This window comes from Volvox carteri, assembly GCF_000143455.1.
Source record: "Volvox carteri f. nagariensis unplaced genomic scaffold VOLCAscaffold_23, whole genome shotgun sequence".
Taxonomy (NCBI): domain Eukaryota; kingdom Viridiplantae; phylum Chlorophyta; class Chlorophyceae; order Chlamydomonadales; family Volvocaceae; genus Volvox; species Volvox carteri.
In genome coordinates this window covers 432,551-456,958 of record NW_003307566.1, presented here as the reverse complement: position 1 = coordinate 456,958, position 24,408 = coordinate 432,551, and the positions used below count along the sequence as shown (strand labels likewise).

At 57.3% G+C, this 24,408-nt stretch overlaps 3 protein-coding genes across 3 annotated transcripts; 2 read left to right on the top strand and 1 right to left on the bottom strand.

The window, feature by feature from the left end:
• Window positions 1-220: 220 nt before the first annotated feature.
• Window positions 221-4,045, top strand: VOLCADRAFT_91861 (uncharacterized protein; the record flags this gene model as incomplete). The annotated part of the gene is made up of 9 exons (XM_002951364.1): window positions 221-257; window positions 524-615; window positions 891-1,130; window positions 1,316-1,504; window positions 1,883-2,100; window positions 2,512-2,614; window positions 3,022-3,163; window positions 3,426-3,646; window positions 3,824-4,045. 9 exons carry the CDS (start codon window positions 221-223, stop codon window positions 4,043-4,045), a joined length of 1,464 nt encoding a protein of 487 aa, XP_002951410.1.
• Window positions 4,046-4,868: 823 nt separating this feature from the next.
• Window positions 4,869-14,402, bottom strand: VOLCADRAFT_91860 (uncharacterized protein; the record flags this gene model as incomplete). Its single annotated transcript, XM_002951268.1, has 17 exons — window positions 4,869-4,877; window positions 6,104-6,175; window positions 6,725-6,957; window positions 7,278-7,434; window positions 7,756-7,918; window positions 8,331-8,446; window positions 8,522-8,647; window positions 8,820-8,951; window positions 9,188-9,271; window positions 9,483-9,596; window positions 10,835-11,437; window positions 11,525-11,533; window positions 11,991-12,205; window positions 12,513-12,583; window positions 13,042-13,100; window positions 13,590-13,672; window positions 14,024-14,402. 17 exons carry the CDS (start codon window positions 14,400-14,402, stop codon window positions 4,869-4,871), a joined length of 2,625 nt encoding a protein of 874 aa, XP_002951314.1.
• Window positions 14,403-14,859: 457 nt separating this feature from the next.
• Window positions 14,860-24,376, top strand: VOLCADRAFT_105066 (uncharacterized protein; the record flags this gene model as incomplete). Its single annotated transcript, XM_002951363.1, has 11 exons — window positions 14,860-15,133; window positions 15,349-15,560; window positions 15,750-15,989; window positions 18,226-19,527; window positions 20,004-20,196; window positions 20,512-21,274; window positions 21,484-22,018; window positions 22,628-22,738; window positions 23,105-23,208; window positions 23,758-23,938; window positions 23,981-24,376. The coding sequence occupies 11 exons, from the start codon at window positions 14,860-14,862 to the stop codon at window positions 24,374-24,376; spliced, it is 4,311 nt and encodes a 1,436-aa protein (XP_002951409.1).
• Window positions 24,377-24,408: the final 32 nt, after the last annotated feature.

The window sequence follows — 24,408 nt, the reverse complement described above, 5'->3', positions numbered from 1 at the left end:
TGGGCATGACTACGACAGCTGCGTGTCTTTTCATACAAGTTGATCTCTTCCGTGTATAATTGCTCAACGATCAAGGTAGCAGCTCTCGCGCCTTGCGCCACCAGCAACAGGCAAAGAGCTTCTAATATCGCAAACGAGTAGGTGTAGTCGCAGCAGCGAATTCTAAGTGAGAACCCAACCTCACACTTCACTGTCAGAGCGGACCGAACTCGTCTCCGAAATGTTCAAGTTCAAGTGTGACCCTGTCTACCTCCTAGGTACGCTGGCACACGCGAGGCGCAGGGACTGCTATGTGCGCATCCCTTGAAAGGAAAGGCTTAGGGACCAGGGTGCGCAGCGGGTGCCGGGACCCTTCATGCGGTGGAGAAGCGTTGGAGAGGGGAGCTCATGGAAGCGGGTAAATAGGCAGAAGGCATGTAGAAAGAACACCAAATATACGTCCTTGGGTGGAGGCAATTGCTGCTGTTGATGATAGATGTTACTTATTGCTGTTGTCGGTGCTGCTGTTTTCGCTGCGCTCAAGACTTTTACTGCTACAAGCCGTCCGAGGAGCTGATGGTGTCGATGGTGGACATCGATGCCGCATGGAACGAGAAGCGCAAGCAGGAGGGCAGCGTGAGTGATTACTGAAATTTGAATGTGCGGCGCGTGGTCTGGCCGGGGTCTTAGGCACTTGACTGAAAAGCCTTTTTATGTCACCTCTAGGCTCACCCTCCGATCTGAGCTGTGAACATAAGAATATAAAAAGCATGGTTATAAGTGAACGGCCCTTCAATTGAATTGCCATTATAGCAAGTTACGATAGACCTGTTCTCACCGTAAGCCTATGTTGTGCGGGCCCGAATTCCGTTCCGTCCTTCCGTTCCGTCCACATCCACATCCTCCCACAGATCTTCGGCAAGCATGAAGTAACGGCGGAGGAGGCCGCTAAGGCGGACGCGGAGGCCCAGGACATCATCGACTTCCAATATCGCGTCTGGCAGAAGGCAGGTCTGTCCGACAACGCCACCTACCTGCCAAAGTCCATCCACCCCAAGTTCTGTGGTAACACACCCCGCACCGATCTGAACGCCTCCGCGGAGGAGTGCCGCATGGCGGTGTGCGGCGCAGTGGAGGGCGTGCTGAAGAAGGTATGCGAGTAGGTCGATGAACAATCAGGGAGCCAGGAGCGAGCCAGCCGGCAATCTCACCATCTCTTCTCCTCGTCGCCAACGTAATCGCCAACGTAACCCACAATACACCCACAACGCTCCTAAAAGCAACCCCAACCCCAATCCCAACCCCAATCCCAACCCCAACCCTTCAACTCGCGCAGACGGGTCTACGCGCCACCGACATCGACTTCCTCATCACCACCACGTCAATTTACTGCCCCACGCCTTCCATCTCGTCTATGGTGGTCAACGCATTTAAAATGCGCAAAGACGTCAACTCCTACCACCTGGGCGGCATGGGCTGTGCCAACGGGGTAGTGGCGGTCAACCTGGTGGCGGACCTGCTCAAGGTGCGGGTTTTTGCCTTGCCTTGCTTGTAAGGCACCGCTTACAAAAAAGAATGGCGAACTGCGTAGAGGGCCATGCCCCCCTTAAAGCCGCACTTCAAGAACGCCTTTTTGTCAGCTCTTAACGTCTGGTACACTCTTGCCCTGGCAGCACCTTCACTCGTTCACCTGGTTCGTCTTTTTCCCCCTTCTGTGAGGGGGGAGCCAGCGCCAGCGCCGTGGATTTAATCCGTGTATGGGTGCCTCGAGATAGCGGCGCCCCCTTAGATGCTGTGCCAAATTCGCGCCCTGTATGCCTGCACTTAAAGTGCACATGCACAGGGTCGGGGGGTTTGTAGCGTCCACACAGCCCCCTAAATTACCGCACGGTCTCCCCCGCAGGCGCATCCTGGTTCCATTGCGCTTTTCGTTACCAACGAAACGACCACTCCCGCCTTTTACAAAGGCCGGGACAAGCATCGCCTGGTCACCAACGTGCTGTTTCGGTTGGGGGCTGCGGCCATGATCATCACCAACAAGCCCTCCTTGGTGCGCAAGGCCAAGTACCTGCTGGAGCAACGAGTGCGGGTGCATATCGGGGCAACGGATGACGCGTACAGGTGACGTTGACGGAGGAATGGTGACGGGAGTGGTGTGGCGTGGGCGGGAGTGGGGGGTTGGGTAGGATAGGATATTTGATCGCAATCCTGTAGAAACAAGTTTTGAGTAAGGGATGTATAGGGGGTCTGGGTCTGGGTCCAGCAGAGGGCACTTCGTTGTGTTGCGGCGGGGTGGCTGCGCGAGAAGGGGTTGCCTGCTGGCGTGCCTGCCGGCGTAGGGGGGGTTTCCTTGGACGATGGATCTCACTGCCTATAGGAGAGGAGAGGAGAAGAGAGAACGACGTTGGTACTCGGTAGTGGACGTGAGAAAAAGGGCTGGGCCTGTCAGTTCAGCGGCTTTGTGTGTTGTATGTGACCGATAATGACCAGGATGACCGATGTGCAAAAGAATTTGTGCATTCCGACGGGCAGGTGTATCTGGTACGGCCCAGACGAGGAAGGTCTCAACGGCATTTACCTGGGCTTGAACGTTGTCAAGGAGGCGTCCAAGGCTCTTACGCTGGCTATGACGAAGGTGCAGTTGGTGGTTGGTGACGGTTGGCGGTTGGTGGTTGTCACGGTTTTTGATTGCGATAGATGGCGACACACAGGAGCGTTGCAGTGATCCATTCGCCCGATGGTCTTCCGCGCTTCTCTGCTCCTCCTCTATTCCTGTTCTCTGTCGTGACCGGAAACCACGTAGGGCAGTTCGGGATCTCTTTGTTTTGTTGTTGAAGGGGAAAGAGCAAAGGGGATATAACACCAAAGGGGAACCTTTTTTGTAAAGAGATCCTCGAGGTTATCTTTAGATTGGGCTGCTATTAGGAAAAAGGAAGGGGAATAAAGTAGCGTTAAACACCCGAAAGAGAACACACCGTAACCTGTCGCGCGCGCGTGTTTTTTTTTTGTGTGTGTGTGTACCACACTTGTTCCGCGACGCAGGTGGGTTCCAAGATTCTCAACTGGGACCAGATCGCCGCCTTCGCCTGGAACCGCATCCAGCGTAAGGTCCTCAAGAAGCCCGGAGTGGAGCCGTTCATCCCCTGCTTCTCCGATTGCATCCAGCACTTCCTCATTCACGCAGGTGGGGAGGACAGCAACACGCTGGTGGTTGTACCACACCCACCAGCAGTAGTAGAGGAGGCGGGACCGGGCGAGTGGGAAGGGAACTCAGGGAAAGAGGATTTCCAGATTTTCAGAAGAATTGAAGAGGAACGTTTACTTTTAGTGAAGTATAATGTAAGCCAGTTGGGAGGCAACTTTTATTAAACTAACGTTTTTTTTCAGACCAACTGGCTGTTGTATTGCCGCTGGCGCTGGCGCTGCCGCTGGCGCTGCCGCTGTAGGGGGCGCCAAGGTGTTGGATAATATCGGCAAGAACCTGAAGCTCTCGGAGCGCTATCTGTGGCCCTCCCGCACCGTGTTGCGCTACTTCGGCAACGTGTCCAGCTCCACCACCTGGTACACGCTGTCGTGCGTGGAGAGCCTGCGGGGAGTACGGCGGGGCGACAAGGTCCTGCAAATTGGAGTGGGTAGCGGCATCAAATGCGGCGTCAACGTATGGCGGGTGCGTTTTTCTTAAAAAAAAAGAGGTGTGCCGCAGTATACTCTTTACAGCAATGGTGTCCACGTTCTTTGCTGCGGCCGGTAAAAAACAATCCTTTTGGGCCCTGTGATTTTTGACATATTCTTCTTCTCTTTCAACGGCATTTTTTTCTAAGAAATCCTCTTGAATGCACCTCAGGCCCTACGCGACATCGAGGATGTGCATGACGCCTGGCGAATGCGTGCCGACGCCGGTGACCGCACCCGTCTGGCCAATGTCTCCCACGGCAGTCTCCACATCGCCCTCCGGCTGCTGTCCCTGGCCATCTTGGCGGTGCTGGTGGCGGTCCTGTACCGCTTCTTCGTCGAGAAGGGCGGCATTGTGCTGCCAGAGGACGGCATCATCTCGCGCTTCTGGTAATTCAAGAATTCTGGTAATTGAAAAAACTACTACCCTACTCTTCAGGTGCACACTGAGGATCTACATCACGCTTTGCTGCCTAGGGGGGGGGTGTACCTGCTAGCGGGGGATATTGATACCATGTAAAAGGACACCGCAAAGGTGCGCTCCATGGATGCACACTCGCCCAATAGGAGCGCGAGGCATGGCGCGATGCGGTGCGGAACTCGCGTGTTCGTTCCAACTGGACATGGGTCGAGACCCATGGGTCGTAAGCGGTCTGTTGGGTGGCAAAGCACTTACTTGCCGTTTAAAACAACGGCTGCGGCGGCGGCTGCGGTGACTGGAGGTTCAGTCGCCAGGGAGGGTGGGTCGGATAGGTGTGAATTGGGTGGTGGGAGCTGGATAACACTGGCCTGATGTGGCACGGCGACAGGGCAAGGAGTCGCGTGCCGTGGAGGGGTCCTCGGGACCAGGAATGGTAGAGCGTGTTGTCTATTGCCTCCCCTGAGTGCTGTTGGGTCAGGATAGGAATCAAATATTTTTGCCCTTCGAATATTTTTGCCCTTTATCAATTAACCTACTAATGATTTTTTTGCGTAATGCGTAAATCAACGGTACGAACGGTATTGTGGGCTGTTTCCCAACAACCCAACGGGATTGCGTTTCGTATAATATATATCTGTATGTTTGACATTTGCCCGCGTGGCCAGTAAGCGTAAGTTAAGTGCATACGCTGCTTGACGCATGATAACGGTGGGTAAGGTAGTGATAATCTGTTGCCTTTGTGTCAGTGGTTGTCAGTAAATATTATAATCACGGCATGCGTCGTATGTGTATCGTATTAAAGCGACTGTGGAGTTGGGCGATGCGGGCGATGTTGAAAGAGGAGGAGCAAGCTGCTGCATCTGTGTACTTTGCGGTCGTGCCAATTTAAATGGATTTGTAAAGATGACTTTGTGGTGGATTATGGGAGAGGGTTGGAGGCTGTTGTGTTAATGGTGGGAATTGCGACTACTAGGCTTCTGGCTGCCTCGCCGCGACGCAACATGTCGCGAGCGTGAGCTTGAATGTTTACAAGCATTCCTGAACTGGTGGATTTGGGTCGTTACCACCTTCTATCATGATAATGAATCTTGATTGCCGCAAGCGGATCCAGACGATTTTCGTGAACACCGTACAGATGTATGGTCGGATTTTCCGTACCATGTTTGCAGGTTGTTCGTTGTACCCTTGAAAATTTCGAGGCTGATTTGCTGATGTTGACCGATATGCATTGACATACGGATATTAGTCTGTCGCATGTACTGCCGTACACCTGTACATGTACGTCCACAACACGTACAAGCCTGCTGCAGTAATTACCCAATTAACCACCAAGTCCGGACATAACTCTAATGCACTTGTGACGTATGCACAAGCACGCAATGCCGAATTTGGCCCTGACCGAGCGCTGAGTCCTTCCCTTCGCCACACGAGTTGCCACCGCACCCGCCGCGGCCGATTTACGGAATGTGACGACGCGTGTGCTGAGGGAACACAGCGTCAAACAAAAGACTGGTCCACGAATTAAATGACGGACCAACGGACAGATTGAGCGACGTGAACAGAAAGCCACAGAAGTTGAATGCACCACACACATAATCATCGTTGATGCAGATTAGTACAAGATATATACTAATAATTACGTTCAATGGCAGATGAGTATCGTCGCAAAAAAGCGCAATTCCGCTAGCTGCCTCCAAACAATTTCAACCCAAGCTGCTCAAATCGCTGCAGAGCCTCCTCGTAAACTTGACGATGTGCCAGGTTGGGAACAACTACCTAGAGCTCGTGCACCACGTGCCGCAAGAGGGGTGTGGGGAGAAGGGGAGAAAGGGATGAGAGAGAAGTCTGTTAGGAGCGGAGCAGAACAAAACTGCCTCGTAGCTTTAATAATAGATCTCAACCTGGTTGTCGCATCCGATTTATGTTTATGTATGATGAGGGTGTTAAAAAGATGGCAGCCCGCGCCTTCAGGATTTACAACTACACATCATAGCAATATATACGCGGTGATATCTATTTATTTATACCTACCTCGTTATGTAGGGGCGGTGGGTACTTGGACACGTAGGATGCTACGGATTCTCCCGTCACCACGGCAGCAGCCTGCAAGGGGCACACATGCGTACGGCACGTACGGCATGTCACAGCTGGCGCGAAGGGAGACGGGAGATGGAGTTCACAGAGGAAAAGGGGAAGGGGCCCAGCGTCGCCGTAACGCTCGCAACGGCGGGGGGCAACAAAACACATCTGAACGCACAAGGACATGACGACTACGCGGGTCGGTTAGTTGTGTATCGTTTGGTCAGGGAATAAATGCCGTACATGGGTAGTTGAACCCTCACGCTGCAACACACCCGTGTCAAAACCCCAGTAACGCCCCCCTTACATCCAAACACAGACGCACAGACGCACAGACGCACACACACACACACACACACACACACAGACGCACACACACACACAGACGCACACACACACGCACACATCTCCAAGCGTCATTGGGTCCATAAGGGTTCAGCGTTATTGGGTCCATTAGACCCATACCCTAACAGCGCCCATGCAGCTATCTCCCTCCACGCAACATCTAGCTAGACGACACCACGTGGGTCACCTTCATCCCCACGGCCTTCCGCAGCCCCCCCCCTACATCACCTGCAACGCCGCCCCCAGTGCCGCCGAGTCCGGTTCCGAGGGCAGCAGCACCTCCATCTGAAACACGTCCGCCACCATCTGCCGCCACAGGGGGTTCCGAGCGCCGCCGCCCACCAGCCGCAGCCGGCGGGAGGGCCGCAGACCCGCAGCCACCATCCGCCGGAAGCCGCTCAGCAGCGACAGCGTGGCGCCCTCCACGGCAGCCCGGTACACGAGACCCGGCCGCAGACAGCCTTTGGGGTTTTGGGTTCCAATGCGCGCACGTGTGTGTGTGTGTGTTTTGGGGGGGAAAGGACGGGGAGGACGGGGGGGAAGGAGGGGAGGGAAAGGAGGGGGAGGAGGGGAAAGGAGAGGGAAGGAGGGGGAAAGGGCAACATGGGATGCATGAGGCGGCAGTCAAGGAAAAAACCAGCGCCGTTAGCAGTTGGGCAGTTGGGCAGTTGGGCAGGCAGGCAGGCAGGCAGGCAAGGGAGGGCAGGAGCAGGAGCAGGCACGTGCACATATCCAAAGGCGCAGACTGAAAACAAACATACATACATACGCACTCCCGCACCCGGTCGAAGTCCCAGCAGTGCCCCGCTGGAGTGCGGCCAGCAGGGGGTGCGTTCGCCGATCATGTACGGCAGCCACGTCACCCCGCAACAGCCCGGCGGCTCCTTTCCTGCCAGATCCGTCAGCGTCGCGTGATCCATTCCGAAGGCCCCGCACACCTGCGAGTGGCGGCGGGGAGGACGACGAGGAAGTAGAGGAACTAGAACCGTGTGCGGATCTAAACTATGCACTATCCATGATGAACACAACGTTGCAACAAAAAGCAAAAAAGTCAAACACACGTAGAAAAATCGCACGAAGTCCGTACCAGTCGGGAATGACGAGCAGCTGAGGAGCCACATGCCGCCATTCCAAATCAGCGGACATCCTCACCACCACATGTTCACAATTCCGCAAGGTGTTTGTTACTTTGCTGGCCCCTCCCCTGCCTCACCCCCCCTCCCCTCCCCCTCCCCTTATCTCCCCTCCCCTTACCTCACCTCCTCCAATACCCGGGTGCAGTTCAGTGTACACAGCAGCGGCAGGTAGGATCCCGTGGTGTCACAGAAGGAGCAGATGACCCCCGTGCGGTCCAGCAAGGGGCGGGGGGACTTGGAGAATATGGTCCCGGAGGTGCCCAGGGACATTACCGTGGCGCCGTCGCTGGGGGGGTCTCACAAAGCGGTGGTGGGAAGGAGGGGGAAATGGTGGCGATGAAGGGGGCGAGGAGGAAGGGGGGGAGGAGGAGGACGAGAACGTTGGTGGTGGTGTGTGTTTTCTCAACAGAAAGGACGTGCCCTGCCTGTCACTCTCTCCCTCCCTGCTCTCGCCTGCTACGGAGGGAATCTCTCTAACAACTCATTCGTGTCATTCGGCTGCTACTGCTCCTCATTAAAACCCGCTCCCCTGACATGAGCCCATTAAGCAACGGCCCAGGAGAGGGCACCAAGATATGTAAAACCCTAAAACCCCTCCCGCTGCAAGGGTTCTGCACCAAGCCCTCCACACAGTCTGTCAGTCTGTCTGTCAGTCAGTCAGTCTGTCTGTCTGTCAGTCAGTCAGTCAGCCCACTTACCCCGCGGCACCCGCCCCCAGCGCGCTCATGGCATTGTCGCCGCTGCCGGGCGCCACCACCACCCCTGGAGCCAAACCCAGCTCGGATGCCACTTCGGGTAGCAACCCACCTATCGCCTGCAAGGATTTGTTGGTTTGTTAGTTGGTTGGTTGGTAGTAGTTGGTTGTGGTTGTTAACGCACACCTACCCACCTCCTCCGGACTGGCCACCAACGGCGGGAACATGTTTCTGACCCGTGGGTCCACCACCTCCATGGCCTCCTCGTCCCACCGCCGAGCAGCCACATCCAGCACTCCCGTGCCGCTGGCGTCGCCACACTGGGGGTAATGTACGACACACCAAACACACACACGCGACGGGCGCGTGTCTCGTGTGTGTATTGTGGTAATTATGATTACTCTCCTTACTCGTACCCCCAGGCCGAATCCTCGAAGCCCAACCACCAGGCCCCCCCCAGCCGCCCACGTCTTAATTAATCCCCACACGCACCTCCATGACCCTCCTGCCCGTCATCCAATAGTTGATGTAGTCGTGGGGCAGCAGCACACAACGAACCGCTTCGAACACGGCGGGCTCATGTCGCTTGAGCCACAGCAGTTTGGTAATTGTGAAACTGGGAACCTGGGGGATCAATAGGGATTTCTTGTCACATGACCATGAAAGCATACATAAATACATACATGTACATACATGCCCGACATACATACATACATACATACGCGCATACATACATACATACATACATACATACATACATACATACGCGCATACATACATACATACGCAACATTTGCAGCTTTGTCAGTATAAGCAGCGGCTCAGAAAGATGTAAAACACAAAAAAAAACACTGCCCCACCAGGGTCCACCCGAGCCTCTCAGACAGCTCCTTTGCCTCAGCAGCGCTCTCCGTGTCGCACCACAGCTTGGCGGGACGGAGGACCTACGGGTGCGGTTGCGGATGTGGCCGCAAGCACCGCGGTGGGCGACGACGCGGGTGAGGGTAAGAGGGTAAGAGGTCCTCTGGAACGGTGACAAAGTTCAAGTGGCTGCGGGCAGGACGTCCGGCATGCCGCTGCGGATTCCTACCGCCTTTAGCAAGCCAAGGAGCCTTAAGGCTGCAAAGATGTAGGTAAATTTGTCGTCATACGTACCTCTCCGTCATCTCCCAGAACCACCAGTCCGTGCTGCTGACCGGAGACGCTGATGCCCACCACGCGCGATGCATCGATGCCAGCTAGCGCCTGAGCGATCACTTCTTTGACGGCCTGTTGGGGAGTATGCGGTTGTGGACGCGCTGATGCACATTGACACTGTTGCGATAAGGGCTTAGGAGATCTCGCCAGAGCGTGCAAGCGAGCTGTCTCTGAATGGATACCTGTCGCCAGGTCTCTGGGTGCTGTTCTGCCCGTCCTGGAATGGTGGATTCAATAATGCCGTAGGAGTAGCTGCCTTTCGCTACAATTGCTTGAGTTTCGAGGTCATAGAGTAAGGCTTTTGTGCCCTGGGTCCCTACATCTAATCCCAATACTAGTTTGGAAGCCATCGTAGTATTTGTAGGAATTTTTCATTATTGCTGTTCGTTCCGGTCGCCTTTCGAGAAAGAATCGGGGATCCAGACAGGTATGACAAATGCACCTCAGAATTGCCCTCTCACAGTTTCCCTGGTCACTGCTAGGCATTTGATACAGTTACATACAATGTACAAGGTAATTTCAATGCCATAAATTAGCTGATACCTTTCCAAAACAAAGAAGAGCAGTGTGACCCCGGGGACCGTGTGTTTTAAGTAGACCCGAGAGGTTCAGGGTCAAGCCAAATCTCACCCAGATCACGTCCAGGGATAAAAGTTAATGAATAGAACACATCCGACCACCATATACGTCAAGCACCAGCGCCACAACGCAATCGCACACCAGCCACTGCCCTGCTGCCCAGCCACATCCCTTCCCCCTCCTTCCCCCTTACATTTATTTCTATGGCTCTGCACCCCTTGCCATGCTTCCTCATTCCCCCCGCCACCGCTACAATCCGCCTGGCTTGGGCTACGATAACCATGGCCATTCATGGCCGCATGGCCGTCACGAAGGTGCCGGTGCCTGTGCCGGTGGATGCATCCATGCCGGAAGCGGGCGCTGCGTGTCGCTCCGGGACCTCCATGGGCCCCCTGCCTCCCGAGCCACACATGCGCCATGTACCAGTAGAGCGGCGGACAGGCGGACAACAGGAACCGGGTCGCCACCTGAATGTGCATGGTGACCAGCGCCACGGCAAGGCTGAAAGCCCACGGATACATGAACACCGCCAGCTCAGGGTCCAGGTAGCCACCACCACCATCACCATCACCATCGCCGCCACCATCACCGCCGCGGCTGTTGCTGCTGCTGCTGCTGTTGCTGCCCACACCGAACGCTTTTTCCCGTCCTCCTTTTCGGTTGCCGTCGCGGCCACTGACGTCGTTGTTGTCGCCAGGTACTGCCACGGGGTTTCGGGACCCCCCCCCGACCCCCTCCCGTCGGCCCAGGCCAGATGGAGCCGCCAATAGAGAAGCAACCAAGGGCCCTTCGGCGCGGACGGCCGCCGGGCTCCAATCATGTGACCCGTGGGTCCGTGGCCCGTCATCCAAGGCTGATGACACAGCGGCGCCATCGTCAGCGGCAGCGTCGTCTTGAGAACAACCCGCCGAATCCTCCTGCCGCTGCCGCCGCCTCTGGCGGAGGCCGGTTGAGCTGTCGGGACCAGGCGCCTGGAATCTGGGCTGGCCACCTGGCTCCGCCTCAGCAGCCTTGCCCTTCTGGGGCTCAAAGCCTGCTGCTGACAAGGGCCCACACGCCGCCGCCGCGCCGTCTACCCCGACCTCCTCATCCCCTCCCTTGCCATCGCTGATGTCATCCTCCTCCTCCGCTGCCGCCGCCGCCTCGCCGTCATCGCCGTCATCGCCATCGTCGTCGTCGTATCCTGGATGTGCGCCGCGCGGCGGCGGCTCTGCCGGCTCCAGGGGCGTCAGGCCCAGTCGTAACATGACGTGGCGGCAGTTGGCGGTGCAGTACACCGCCAGGCCGGACACGGACAACAGCACCACCGGCGCGGCCAACAGGAAGTTGGGCAGCTGTGTAGTCGGAGCCCGAGGCAGAGAAGAGGGGGCCAGGTGGTGGCGTGTCGGGGTAAACTAGAGGTGTGCGAGTTATATACACACCTGAGGGGGCTGCGAGGGGTGTGAGCCGTTACGTTAGGCTGGGGGTTGGGGGCCCCGGTTCGTCGAACCTCGTGGGGTTCGCCCGGGTGAGGGAGAACCCGCCCCTGGAGCTCCGACGCCGGGTCACCCCCGGGGCCACTATCTCAACTTCTTACAAAAATTCACCAGCTTCCTAGGATAGGCGAGAAGAATATTCTCAAAGAGTAATACATAGAAACGCTTACAGGGTTCCCGTTCTTAAAGGGGCAGGCGTGACACGATACAAGGGTTGATTCCAGGGTTGAGCTTAAGTAACTAACCGCACATATTCTGAGGGGGTTGAGGTCTGGGAGTCTAGGAGGAACTGCTGGGACCAAATTGGCGGGCTCTGGTTTCCAACTAAGAAATATCGTATTTTCAATTCCCTCTCCGTTCCCACACCCGCTGCTCTGTCGAGGCAGACAGACAGATAGACAGACAGACAGACCTGCTGCCACGTCCAGTACCGAAGGAAGCCCACGTTCCAGTACTCGGATTGTACGAATCCGTACACGTACGGCACCTGGGCTGAGCACCAGGGCCGCGGCCAACGGTTATCGATGGTCCACTCCCGGTGTAGCTGCCGCATGCGGTCCATGTCGCCAGTGGGGGGAGATGTGGATGTGGATGTGGATGTGTTGCGGAGGCAAAACGTACTGTAAGCTGCGTGTTGGAAGGCGGCAGTGGGTAGAACGGCCACGACGGCAGTCATCAGGCCCAGTAGTACATGGCCAAGAGCCCTCGCCTGCGTGGACAGCATTTAAATTGTTTATTAGGATTTATTTTATTCGTTCTGTTTGGGTCTGTCCGTGAACCGTGGAGAATGTATTCTTCGTAGATGAGCATGATATGCACGGAAGAATGAGCACTGCGTGCAGAAACGGAAATGTACAGCACAACCTTGATTGAATCCATTGTACAAACAATGCCAGTACGACATGTACGAACGGAGCCCGGTGGCCTGGTATACCTTGCTTGAGGGCCAGACCGCGACTGCCCTCCGGCAGCAGTAATGCCCCAGGTAGCCGGCGTTGATAACCCCTGGGTGTGTGAATGGGGGGGTACGGAGACATGTACGGCATGGTGTGTGTGGGGGCCCCGGGAGTTAGGCACGTGGTGGACCACGACCGACGGTATCCCGGACGCTCCGAAACCACGATTGGCTGGCTCGTTAGCTGGTTGGCTGCGGCAGTGAGAGGACGGCATAATGACATACTGCTGCCATTTGCTGCCCGTTGCTCTGCGTATTCTGGTTGCTCGGACAGCCCCGTGCTCGTCGAGGTGCGAGAGGGGTGATGAAGACGAGCTTAAATGAAGAGGTGTGTGGGTGTGGGTGTAAATCCCCAATTATACGACGGCACTACCAGCCCCTCATAGTCAACATCCACTTCCACCACGGCGGACATTAGCAGCAACACGCGACAAGCCGCCCATGCTTAGCCCTTGATGCCAGATTAGTGCACCATATACCCTCTACACACGCAAACAGTTGGACCCACCATTGGACCGCAGTCCGCAGGACACTGCCACAGCCGCCACCGCCGGGGCCAGGCGGCCCCTGCAGTACAACCAGTAAAGCGCCGCCAGGGTAGCGGCGGTGAAGCCCGCCTCCGAGTACGGCGCCGCGTGAAAGATGGTGGCGGGGTTGAGAATGAAGAACAGACAGGCCAAGGCCGCCAGCTCTCTGTCACCCGTCAGACGCTTACCCAATCTTTCATCCGCATGGTGGGGTTGGTGGGGTTGCCAGGGAACAAAACCTGGTGAGTATGCAAAGCATGTACGGCATGTACGAAAGCGGCATGCATAGAACACGTTGCAGCTTAGGAATTCGGGATGCAGGAGGTCCAATCGCAGCTGTATGGGAAGCAAATCTCATTCTAACCAGGATACATTAAACTCGTGGGTCGGTGGGTCAGTCTTCTGCTTCTGAGCAGCGTGTCCATGTAAAAGGACACCGGGTTAGGCAGCCACGTCTACGTCACATCACGATCACGTCACAGGGGCCCCCGAATACGTGTGCCGTACTATCGTACATGTACAGCAGTACCGTGGCTAGCACTGATGCCGCCGCGTTGATGGCCAGCGCCACGACAGCGAAGAGGCGGGTTGGGGCGACCAGGGAGACAAGCCCTACGAGTGTGAAGAGGAGGGGGAAGTTGTTGGGATGGATAGCGGTGAGGAGAACTGGTAGTGGAGTGGCAAGCTGAATAGCAGCAGGATATCACTTGTGATGGCTGATGAGGTTGGTGACACACATGCGGGGCAGCGTCAGTTCAGTGTTGTGGACCCATACCTCAAGGATTAGGCAAAGCGGGGCCCCTGCACCATCTGGGTGGGCGACTCCGTGCGCAGAACAGGTCAAAAATCAAGAATCCTCAGAATTACCCATTACGTACGTTGTTTGTTGGTCATATCTGAGTCTATCTAGTAAAATTCTCGCTCCCACGTTGGGCTGGTGTAGCGCAGCGCAGAGAATCTCACCTGGCAGCAAGGGGAAAAAGGCATAGTACTGTTCAAATGCGTAACCCCGAGCAGCAATGTCCGCGAAGAACACCGAGTCCCACACCAGCCATCCTTGCAGGGGCGCCGAAGGAGTCCTGGGAAGCTGGCCAGCAGTTCTGGAGGAGTGCAATGGATCGCACATTCCACGGGCTGCCATGTCTCGCATCCCCACCCCGCACGGCCAGGCGGAAAGGCATGATACTTTCGTGAGTTTCAGGTATTTGGAAATCTCTGGGGTGATGAACTTAGAAGTGTCATAATCGGGCAGAGCTATATCCAGGGCCGTTGTCAACAGCACCACTCCGCTGCGAACGCAGACTGCAAGCAATGCGAGGCGTTTTTCGTCCGCGAGAAGCATGTCGTTGTGTATGGCAGTATCTACCTATCATTTATTCATAAGCCATCTCGACATGACCAAGGGCCACTCGGAGACGTGCGAATCTTGATCAAAAATGTGGGTTCGCAAGCCGCATGATCGTGATGTATGCACTACGAAAGATAGTCCTGTGCAAAACAAAAGCTTAACGAGACCGCACCAGGGATAGGTTTGTTTGCACGGCTCCGAAACTGAAATTCTACAGATACAAACAGCGCGATGCTGTCAAGGATATGACTGAGAAAGGAAAGCGCTGTTGCCTTTGACAGTAGGCTGGCATCAATTAAAGCGTGGCACTACATATTTAATCCCCTGTAGAAGCTTCTGCTTCGTGCGCTCCGAGGTTTCAGTAAATCGTGATTTCTTGGCACGACTGCACAGTTGCAAAAGCTAACGTGTTGCAACGATCAACCTGTTTTAAGCTAAAGTTGGCGACAATATGATGGCCCCCAACGTCCTTGCCATACCTAACCGTTCCTCTCGACCTCTCGTCGGTCGCCAACCTACACGCTGCAAGTGTTTTGTTGTTGCATCATTGCAACATCAGAAGGACAACAAGAATTCTGGAAACTCAGACAAATTTCCTTCTGCAGCCTGCGGCCGGCGACAGGCATTGACGGGCCTCGGGATCGGATTCGCTGCCCTGCAACTTGGAACCGTTGCACCAAGCGCGGCCATTGCAAAGGGCGCCGAGAAGAAAAAGGAGCCGACAAGTTGGGTATTGTTTTGGAGAACCGCAGCGTTCAAATTTCGAGGTTGCCCCAAGACCTCCTCCCCTCAGGACTACCGTACCCTCCGCACCTCCTTCACACCATCTTTAGCCAGTTGCACATATCCTTTCCCTTGCCTGTACCCAACGAGCAAATGAATACAATCCGACAGGCTACCGTCAACGCCGGGTGAACACCCTATCCTTTTCGGCTCGCAGTTATCAACGACCCAGTTGCTCTCAAGGCTCAGTTCGAGGCTCAGTACCAGCAGTGGTCGTCCGGCCAGTTTGAGGCCTGGCTGGCCACCCAGCCGGAGACCCTCAAGTGGCAATCCACCTACAACGGCACGCTGGTGAAGCTCAAGGGCAAGGCGGGGGCCCAGCAATACTTCGCCATGCTGAACGCGGACCTGGACATCCAGTCCTACAAGGTACGTGAGGAATAGGCGCTCCTGCCTAGGGTAAGGAGCATTCAGACGGTTACCAGGATGGCTGTGAGTATTGTGGCACTGAAGAGCTCCATGTTTTCTGTCCACCTCCAACCTACCTACATCAGTGGATCCATGTTGGCTCAGTGCCCTGACCCGGGCCGACCGAATGCCCTTAACCCCGGTGTACAGCCGCTGGCGATTTTTGTGGACAACGACGGAGACGAGGCCACGGTGGTGGTGGAGGCCGCTGGCATAAGCCGCCGCACGCAGCAGCCCTTCAAGACCGTGTTCCTGCACGCCTACACCGTGGGGCCCATGGGTCAGATCCTGAAGTTCAAGGAGACAACCGACACGGCCCTCATGGCGCAGCTCGTGCCGCCGCCGCCGCTGCCGGCTGCTGATGCTGCTACAGCTGACACGGGCAGCGCGGTGGGGACTACTGCCGCGACGGCGGGGTCGGCGGCGGTCGTCGTGGAACCGGGTTCGACTGCGCGAAGTGCGTGATCTGCAGACCGCTTCTTCTTCGCGGTCCTTACGTAAACCGGGGAGTCATTTCTGGAAGTAGTAGTAGTAGCTTTATGATGATAAGTATCCTGCAAGACGGATATTAGTTCTTTTTGCGCTTGGCGTGATGTGCATTAGGAAGTTTGGAGGATATTTTATTGAAGGTCTTAGGGTGGACTAAGCGAGGGGTGAAAGCGGGAACAGTTGTGTGAGTGGGTGGAAGGAAGCAGGATTAGGATAGGCTAGGTTTGGTCCCCCATGTGGAGGGATTGGGGTGAGAGAAAATTTGCCAGGAGATAGGAACATGGCCCGGCGGGACTTTGGGGGAAGGAGCGGGTGCTGTTTGGAGAAAAAAGAGAGGACAGCGGCTAAGGAAAAGCGCGCAAGAAAAGTGGAGGAGCATCGCCGAGCTGCATTGCGCTGGACATCTTTTACGCATTGCTGCTGGTTTTCTGCTTCATCGTAAGTCGGTGGAGAACAGGAAAGGGAACATGGGTCTGTGTTATGCTACCAGTAGGGTGCCATTTCAGAGCGGCGTCGATCCTTTTTTAGGGTGCAATTTCCTGTCACAGGATAAATTTTGATGCCGTGGGCTCCCGTATAAGGACTTACGGTGATGGCGTGATTTAATTTCCCGAGGATAAGCGATCCGCGGCACGTCTTGCACGACTGCAGGGCTGCAGCTCGGACTTATGGCCGAGAGTCCCGACGAGAGGAAGTAACGAAGGGGGTGTTACCTTGTTGTGTAACCTTGGGTGCCGGGGTTGGAGTTGCCTTCACGCGGGCTGGGAGAGACACTACTTGCAAATTTCAGCTGCGGTCCGCGGCAGCTGAAGCATGGTGTGTGCATCAGTCGGCATTGCGTGAGAGGTGTTAGCTGGGATTACAGGGTTGGGAGGCGGGTTGGGAAATAGTGAATACAGGCTTGGGAGGCGAGGTTGGGAATTAGTGAATACAGGGTGGGAAGCCTCCAGTTCGTGCGTTGCAATATTGCTGAAGACGTGCTAGCATTGCGCAAGTACTGTATAGTCTATGCTGCAAAAAGTACATCTGGTGCACCTTTACACGGTGCATAGTATCAGTTGCATTTCTACACCGTGCGCCGCTGTACGAGAGGTTTCGGAGGCGCTACGCGAAACCTGACACTAAGAAGAAAGACGTTTGCCAGAAGTTGCAGTAGATATGCGCAGACGTCCTTAAACCTAGGTTTGATCAGCGTAGCGTGCCTTCGCGTTGGACTCTGACCAACGGTCTAAAGCACGGCTATTTCAAGTGTGACGTGGCATCTCAGAGTCGGTGGCGATATAAATAGACGAGGATAATCTGAGAGTCTTGGCGCACAGGGCTGGCCTTGGAGAGCATTCGCGCGTTGAAGCGAGCTTGTAACCCTAGACCAGCCATGCACAGCCTTCAGCGAGGAGCGCAATGGCAAGTGACTGCAACCGATAGCTTTACTTCTGGCGCTCAGCTCTCTGTGCATTATTATATTTGACGTTCCTGCAACAACGACTTTGTTTCAGGCATGGTCGTCGCACCCAACAGCCATGCGTGTCATCAACTGAGCGCGAGGTAAGGATCAGAGACAGCTAAGAAAAGCCATGTACCATTTATCAGGTTCATGATGTACCCACGTCCGTCAGGTTTCCTTCCATGGGCGTTTGAGGAGCTCACAAGTGCACAGGAACATCCAGGTTTGTGGATAGCAAGGGATATTGCTTTTCCGGCGTTTCAACCACACCATAGCATCAGCAGCCAGAGCATCAGCAGGGCTTGTCACATCGTGGGGTTGCCTTGGTCACATTGTGGGTTGCGATGTTGTTCTCGTGTGATTGGATGGATAGTCAAATACCTTGAAAAAAAACTAAATCACATTGATTACTTCCCTTCCACTGTGCATTTTTGTCGCTCGTGCGGGTGTGCGTCCGTTGAGGGTTTTACTAAGACTTGACCTTGGTGTTTCGACATAACCCTACAGCAAAAGTCGCGTGCCATTAAATTCATAACCGCCGGTGCGACAAACTTCTAACTATCAGCACCCGGCCTGCAGCCTGCCAACGCTTGTCCCCAAAGCCAAGGGCGCCCTTTGTTCCTCCTTTTCTCTACAATTACATATCTCTCGCACCTCCGAACCCTCAAAGCCAACTCCTCATTCACCATCCAGGTTTGTGCAGCACACGCGCACCGCCCCTCCACCGACGTCGTAGAGCCCGGATCGGCAACTGGCTCCGCCACCGCCATCGCCGCGGCCTCAGTCTTCTCCTATCTGGGTGTCGGAAGTCGTAACAGCGACAGCATCGATGACGGCGTCAGTACCAGCTGTGCCGAAGACGCCGCTGGCGGCAGCGGCGCCGCCGCCGTAGCAGCTGGTGAGGCGCTGCTCCGTCAGCTCCGGCTCGCTAAGGAGCGGCTGGGCACCTCCTTGGAACAGCTCTTCTTCGATGGGGTTGCGGAGAGCCTACCTGCATGTTCCACCAGCCAGATGGCCGGTGTGCTCATGAGCCTGGCGCTGCTGCACCGCCGCCCCGACGACTCCTGGCTGAACGAATACTGGTCCCTTACCACCGCGCGACTGAACGAATGTACGACAGCCGACCTCGCGATGTTGAGCTATGGCGTGAGTGAGCTGCAGCTGCAGCCGCCGCAGGAGTGGACGGAGACGTTGCTGTCGGCGACGATTCGGCTCGCAGAGATGCGGCCGCCGTCGCCGCTGCCGGCGGCGGCGGCGGCAGCGGGATCTGACGTTGCGGCTGTGGCCCCGGAGGGTGCGGCGGAGCGATCCTCTCTGGCTGCTACACTTCAGCTGATGCTACAGAAGCTCACAGGGAGCAGCGGCATTACCGACAAGATGACGGCGGCAGCGGGGCGCCAGCGCCAGCCCAGGCCGAGGAGCCCCTGGCTGTCGTCCACCGCGTCCTCCACCTCCTCCTCCTCGTCATCATCGTTTTCAGCTGGCATTGCACGTCGGTACGGGCGGTCGCTGCCTGCGGCTCTGGGCAAATTCCTCCCGGCGGCCCCCGGTGGCCGCTGGGTCGTCACCGACCAGGTAACACCCGCCTCGCCCGTGTCCGGCCAGGCTGGAGATCCCGTGGAAATGCCCCTCCGGGGGGTGCAACAACGGCTACCGTCGGCATCGACGGCAGCATCGACGGCAGCATCGACGGCATCCGGCCTGAGTGGCGATGTCGCGCCCGCAGCTGCCGCGACCCGCCGACCGAGCCCCATCAACAGCGCGTACGATATGGAGGATATGTTTGGCGCCGAGGGTCCCGAAACCAGTAGCAGCATTGCCGAGTTGGTTTTGGAGCCAGTCCAGGCGCTGTGGGGTGGGCTGCGGAGAGCCACGGCGGCGGTGTCGGCGGCGTGGCGGCGGAGGCGCAGCGGAAGCGAGCTGGTGACGGTGGTGTATAATTTGACCGCGGCGGGGATGCATGTTGAGGAGGCGATGCTGGCGCGATTTCTAAAGGTAGTGGGGTTTTGCGTGGTGGGGTTGTTTTGTGGGGGGATGCTCTCTCGCAATGCGGTGTGTGTCTGGCCAGCCTGGCCGCCCTGGCCACACCCGTCCTTTCCTTGCGCCATGCTTCTTTATTCCCACCCATCCGCCCACACACCGTGCCGCGCCGCGCTCTGTTCGATCCTTGTCCTGTGCTCTGTTCGATCCTTGTCCTGTGCTCTGTTCGATCCTGTCCTGTGCTCTGTTCGATCCTGTCCTGTGCTCTGTTCGATCCTGTCCTGTGCTCTGTGCTCTGCGCTGAGAAAGCCGTTACCGCTCTTGAGAACCTACTGCCCTTTGTCACTGTGTTGCACTGTGTTGCACTGTACTTTGCGCCTGGGTTTGCTTGTATCACTGTATCTCATTATTAATATTGTAATTGTTACTGTCCTTACTGTTTTTTGTTGTTCTTGGTGCTCTATTTGTTGTCGCGGTTTTCCTGCTCTCAGGCGATGCGGCCCTGGCTCTCCGACTTGTCGGGTGACGACCTGCACTGCCTGCTGGTGGTGGCGGCGGGGGCCGCTGACGGCGGCAGTAGCAGTCAGGGGCTGTTGGAGGCGGCGATGAGCCGGGACTGGCAGGTGGCTCTGTTCGGGCGCATGGACGGAATTCCCTGGGCACTGCAGGGACATCACCTCGTGGGTGAGCTGCAGCAGGGGCTGGGATGGAGGGGTGCTAGCGGCTAGCTGTCTGCCTGCCTGCCTGGCGGGCTGACTGGGTGGAATCATGTACAGAGTTAATACAAAGGCCAGGGCAAACCTTTTAAAGAAAATTTACTAAATGTGCTGATGGGTGAGTGAGTGGGTGGGTGGGAATGGTACCGCCTGGTTGTAGGATGGGATTGGATCGTCATGTTGGTTTTAGGGTTTTTGGTTTTTTTTTTAATTTTTTTAACTTGGAAAAAAGACTCTTTACTCCCTCGTCCGCCTCCCCGTGGTACCCTTTTCGCCCCCACAGGCTGCCTGGCCTCCCTCAGCAGCCTGGGACTGCGGCCGCCCCCTCCCTGGGTTCGACGACAACTTCGCAGTCTTCAACCCGGACTGCAGTTTCTGCCTACCAGCTCTCTGGTGGCTCTGGGGGGCCTCCTGCCCCTGCTGCCCCTGCACTACGAGGGCGAGCTGAGGACAGCAACACCACAGCCTCCTGCGCCACCCGCAGCGACGGGGAGCATGGCGACGGCGTCCGCGCCAGTGTCCTCCGGCCCATGGGTCGGTGAGGACGACCACTTCTGGTTCGAGCGGTGGCTGGCGGAGTACAGAGCGGTGGTTTCGGAGCGCCGTACAACGATGGATGCGGCTGATCTCTTGGCGGTTATAGCAGGTGTTGCTGCCGTGGTCGCTGCCGTACCGCCGCCGCCGACCACATCCTCCTCCTCCGCCGCCTCCTCCTCCTCCCAGGCCGCGGCGGCGGCTGCGGCGGCGGCGCCGCATCGTGATGTAGCGTCTGTGCTTCTGCCTCGTGCCGGCGATGCGGTGTCGTACTCGGAGTGGCAGCGGGTGATGGTGGAAGCTGTGGTCGCTCGGCTGCCGGAGGCCAGCCTGGCGGGGCTGTGCGAGGCGTGGCAGGTGCTTGCGGACGCATCCTCGGGAGCGCAGCAGCAACAGCTGCAATATCAGCCGCCGCCGCCGCAGCAGCAGCAGCAATTTGTTCTGGAAGGCGTTGCGGATGTGGACGAGGTAGCAGGGCGTTTGGATGAGCTGCGGGACCTGGTGGCGAGCAGGTACGTGGCGTCTCGGTGCGGAATTCACTGGGTGATATGGTACGGGGCACCGTACCATGCTTTGGGATATGGATCAAGGCCATCGTTTTAATTCTCGATTTGTTTCTCTCACGACGGGCAGCATTACGGTCTGGATGCCCGAAAGGAGTTCGCGTCCTGACGGATTCTTTCCTGTGTGCTTTGTGTTTGGTCGGGGTCCCCGCCGTCAGGCTTGCCGTGCACCACGCGCAGCTTTCCACTTCCGACGTGGCGCCTGTACTGTCCTCCCTCGCGGCGGCGGGACTACCCCTGCCCGCCGCCACGCTCGACGCACTGCTGACGTCAGCACAGCCGCTGCTTCCTGGCCTTACCTCCTCGGAGCTCGTCACCGTAGCGCTGTCGCTCGTACGACTGTCGTACAAACCAAACTTGGCCTGGCAGGCGGCGTTTTGCGCCGCCAGCCGCCGCCGTCTAGGCCTCATGACTCCCCCGCAGCGTTGCTCGTTGCTGGTGGCATCCGCCAGCCTGGGTTTGCACCTGCCTGACCCATGGGTCAGGGACTTTTTCGCGGTTTCGGAGCGTGGTCTCGGCGAGCAGCTGGACGGCACGCAGCTGGCCAATTTGCTGTGGGCGGTATCCTGTGTGGCTTCGGAGCCGGCAGCCTCCTGGCTTGAGCAGTGGGAGTACGCGTCCATGCCGAGGTTGAAGGAGTTGGGTCCCAACATGCTCGCGGTGGTACTCAAGGTAGGAATTGCGACTTTGGGAGTGAGTCAGGATTTGAGTCAAGAAGAGAAGGATTTGTTTGGAAACGCGGGAGGGAGCTGGCGAAAGAGGAAGGACAGGAAAAGGGAACGCGGAGTTTGTCCAGGTGAATCGGCAGTGAAGGGAAAGAGGAGGAGGAGGAGGAGGAGGAGACGACCCAGAGGCCGAAATGCGCGACACGGTCAACGCCGGAGGGGCGGCGGCGTTTGGGAGCAGCCATGATTACGGGCGTTGCTACGTATCTATTGTGCGGCATCTTGTGGCATATGAGTTGTGGCATATGACACACACCAAGGAGAGAAAGTTTTGGAGTCGTCGTCGTACGTCGCCATGTTAGGCCGTCATTCTTGACTTGAAACGTGATTTGGATAATTGGGTTACGGTAGAGCTGATGGCCACCATCTGGTTCCACCACAGTTCACGAAACCTCAAGGGGAGGAACACCGGAGCCTTCCCCTTTGACTCGGGCGCTGTTGTACCGGTCAGCTATTTGCGAACCTGCGCGAGCCCATCGCGCCCTGCCCTGTCTTGCCATTGGAGAGCCCTGCGCCTCCCTCCCCCCCCCCGCTCTTCCCTCCCCCCCGCTTCCCTCCCTCCGGCGGCCCCCGTCAGGCTATGTCCACCTTGCACTACCGGCCGTCCCTAGCCTGGCAGAGCGCCTTCTTCACCGCCTTGCAGCGCCGCCTCTTCGCTGCGGGTGCCGCTCAGCTGACGCCGTGGGAGGTGAAGGAACACCTAGACGCCGACAGCAACGACAACGGAGCAGCTCCATCATCATCATCATCGGCAGCAGCAGCAGCAGCAGCAGCAGCCTCAGCAGCAGTACAACACGAACGCCAGCCCTTCGCAGTAGAAGGCGAAGACCCGTCGTCCTCCTTCGCCACTAGATCACCTTTGGCATCCTCCCTCTCCGCTACTAGCAGTAGCAGCAGTAGCAATACCAGCAATGGCAGTAGCAGCAATGGCAGTAGTGGCAGTAGCAGTGGCAGTGGCATGCTGTCCTCGACGGTGACGGTGGAGGCGCTCAACAGTCTGGTGTACAGTCTAGCCTCCCTGGACTTATCCCCGCCGCCCGCGTGGCTGGACGAGTTGGCGGACGCCATTCGCTGCAAGCTCAGCCTGCTCAGTACTCTGGACCTGTCGGTGGTGTTGGCGTACCTTGTGGCCAGGTCGCACAGACCGAATGACGAGTGGTGAGTGGGGACGGCAGTGGGGAACTTGCGGCGCAGTATGTGTGCGAGGGAGAAAGCGGTGACCAGCCCCACTCTCAACCACACCTCCTTAGACCTCTCAAGAATCGCTTTCATCATGCCGTTGGGAAGCCGCTGCCGATGCCGATGCCGATGCCGATGCTGTTGGGAAGCCGCTGCCGCTGCCGTTGCCGTTGCCGCTGCCGTTGCCGTTGCCGCTGCCGCTGCCGCTGCCGGCTCCCCCTGCATGCCCCCTCTTCTTATACTTTCTGCTCCCTCCCCAATGGCTGTGTGTCGCGTCCTTGGATTAGTCCTGGGGCTGCTGAGGGTCCCCTCCTCCCTTTGCTCCTGCTCCTGCTCCTGCTCCCCCTCCTCGTTGCCGTTGCCGCTGCCGCTGCCGGCTCCCCCTGCATGCCCCCTCTTCTTATACTTTCTGCTCCCTCCCCAATGGCTGTGTGTCGCGTCCTTGGATTAGTCCTGGGGCTGCTGAGGGTCCCCTCCTCCCTTTGCTCCTGCTCCTGCTCCTGCTCCCCCTCCTCGGCCCCCTCCTAGGTGGGAGAGCTTTCTTGAGGCTCTGGAGAGCCGCTTCGACTCCCTGTCCTCCTCGGAAATGTCGTCCCTGCTCGTGATGCTCAACGCCCTCCGGGTATCCCCCGCGGCCCAGTGGCTGGACGCGTTCTGCACCGCCACAGAGTCGCGTCTGAGTTTCTTCCAGCCCAGCCACCTGCTGCAGGTGCTCAGCTGCCTGCACCTGTTCCGGCACCGCCCCGGACAGGCGTGGATGGGGGCGTACACGGCGGCGGTGGAGGGCCAGCTGCCGAGGTTCACACCCACGGAGCTGGCGCGTGCGATGATGTTGTTGGATAACCTGAATCAGCGACCCAGCGTGGGCTTCATGCTGCGGTTCTATGACTATTCCAGACCGGGGCTATCGCAGCTCGACACGCAGGAGCTGGTGAATGTGGCTTGGGCGGTGGTGAGCTGCTCCAGCTTGCAGCCGGATATCCGGTGGACGGAGGCGCTGGTGGAGGCGGCGCGGCCCCGTGTGGCCTCGCTGCAGCCGCCGCAGCTGAGGGTGCTGGTGGCGGCGCTGGGGCACATGCAGCGTGGGGCGCCGTGTGTGGCGGCTGAGGACTTTCTTGCATTCGCCCGGGAGTTCTTGCTGGCGTGAGGGAAGGATTGCTGGTGTGGGAGGGAGTGTGG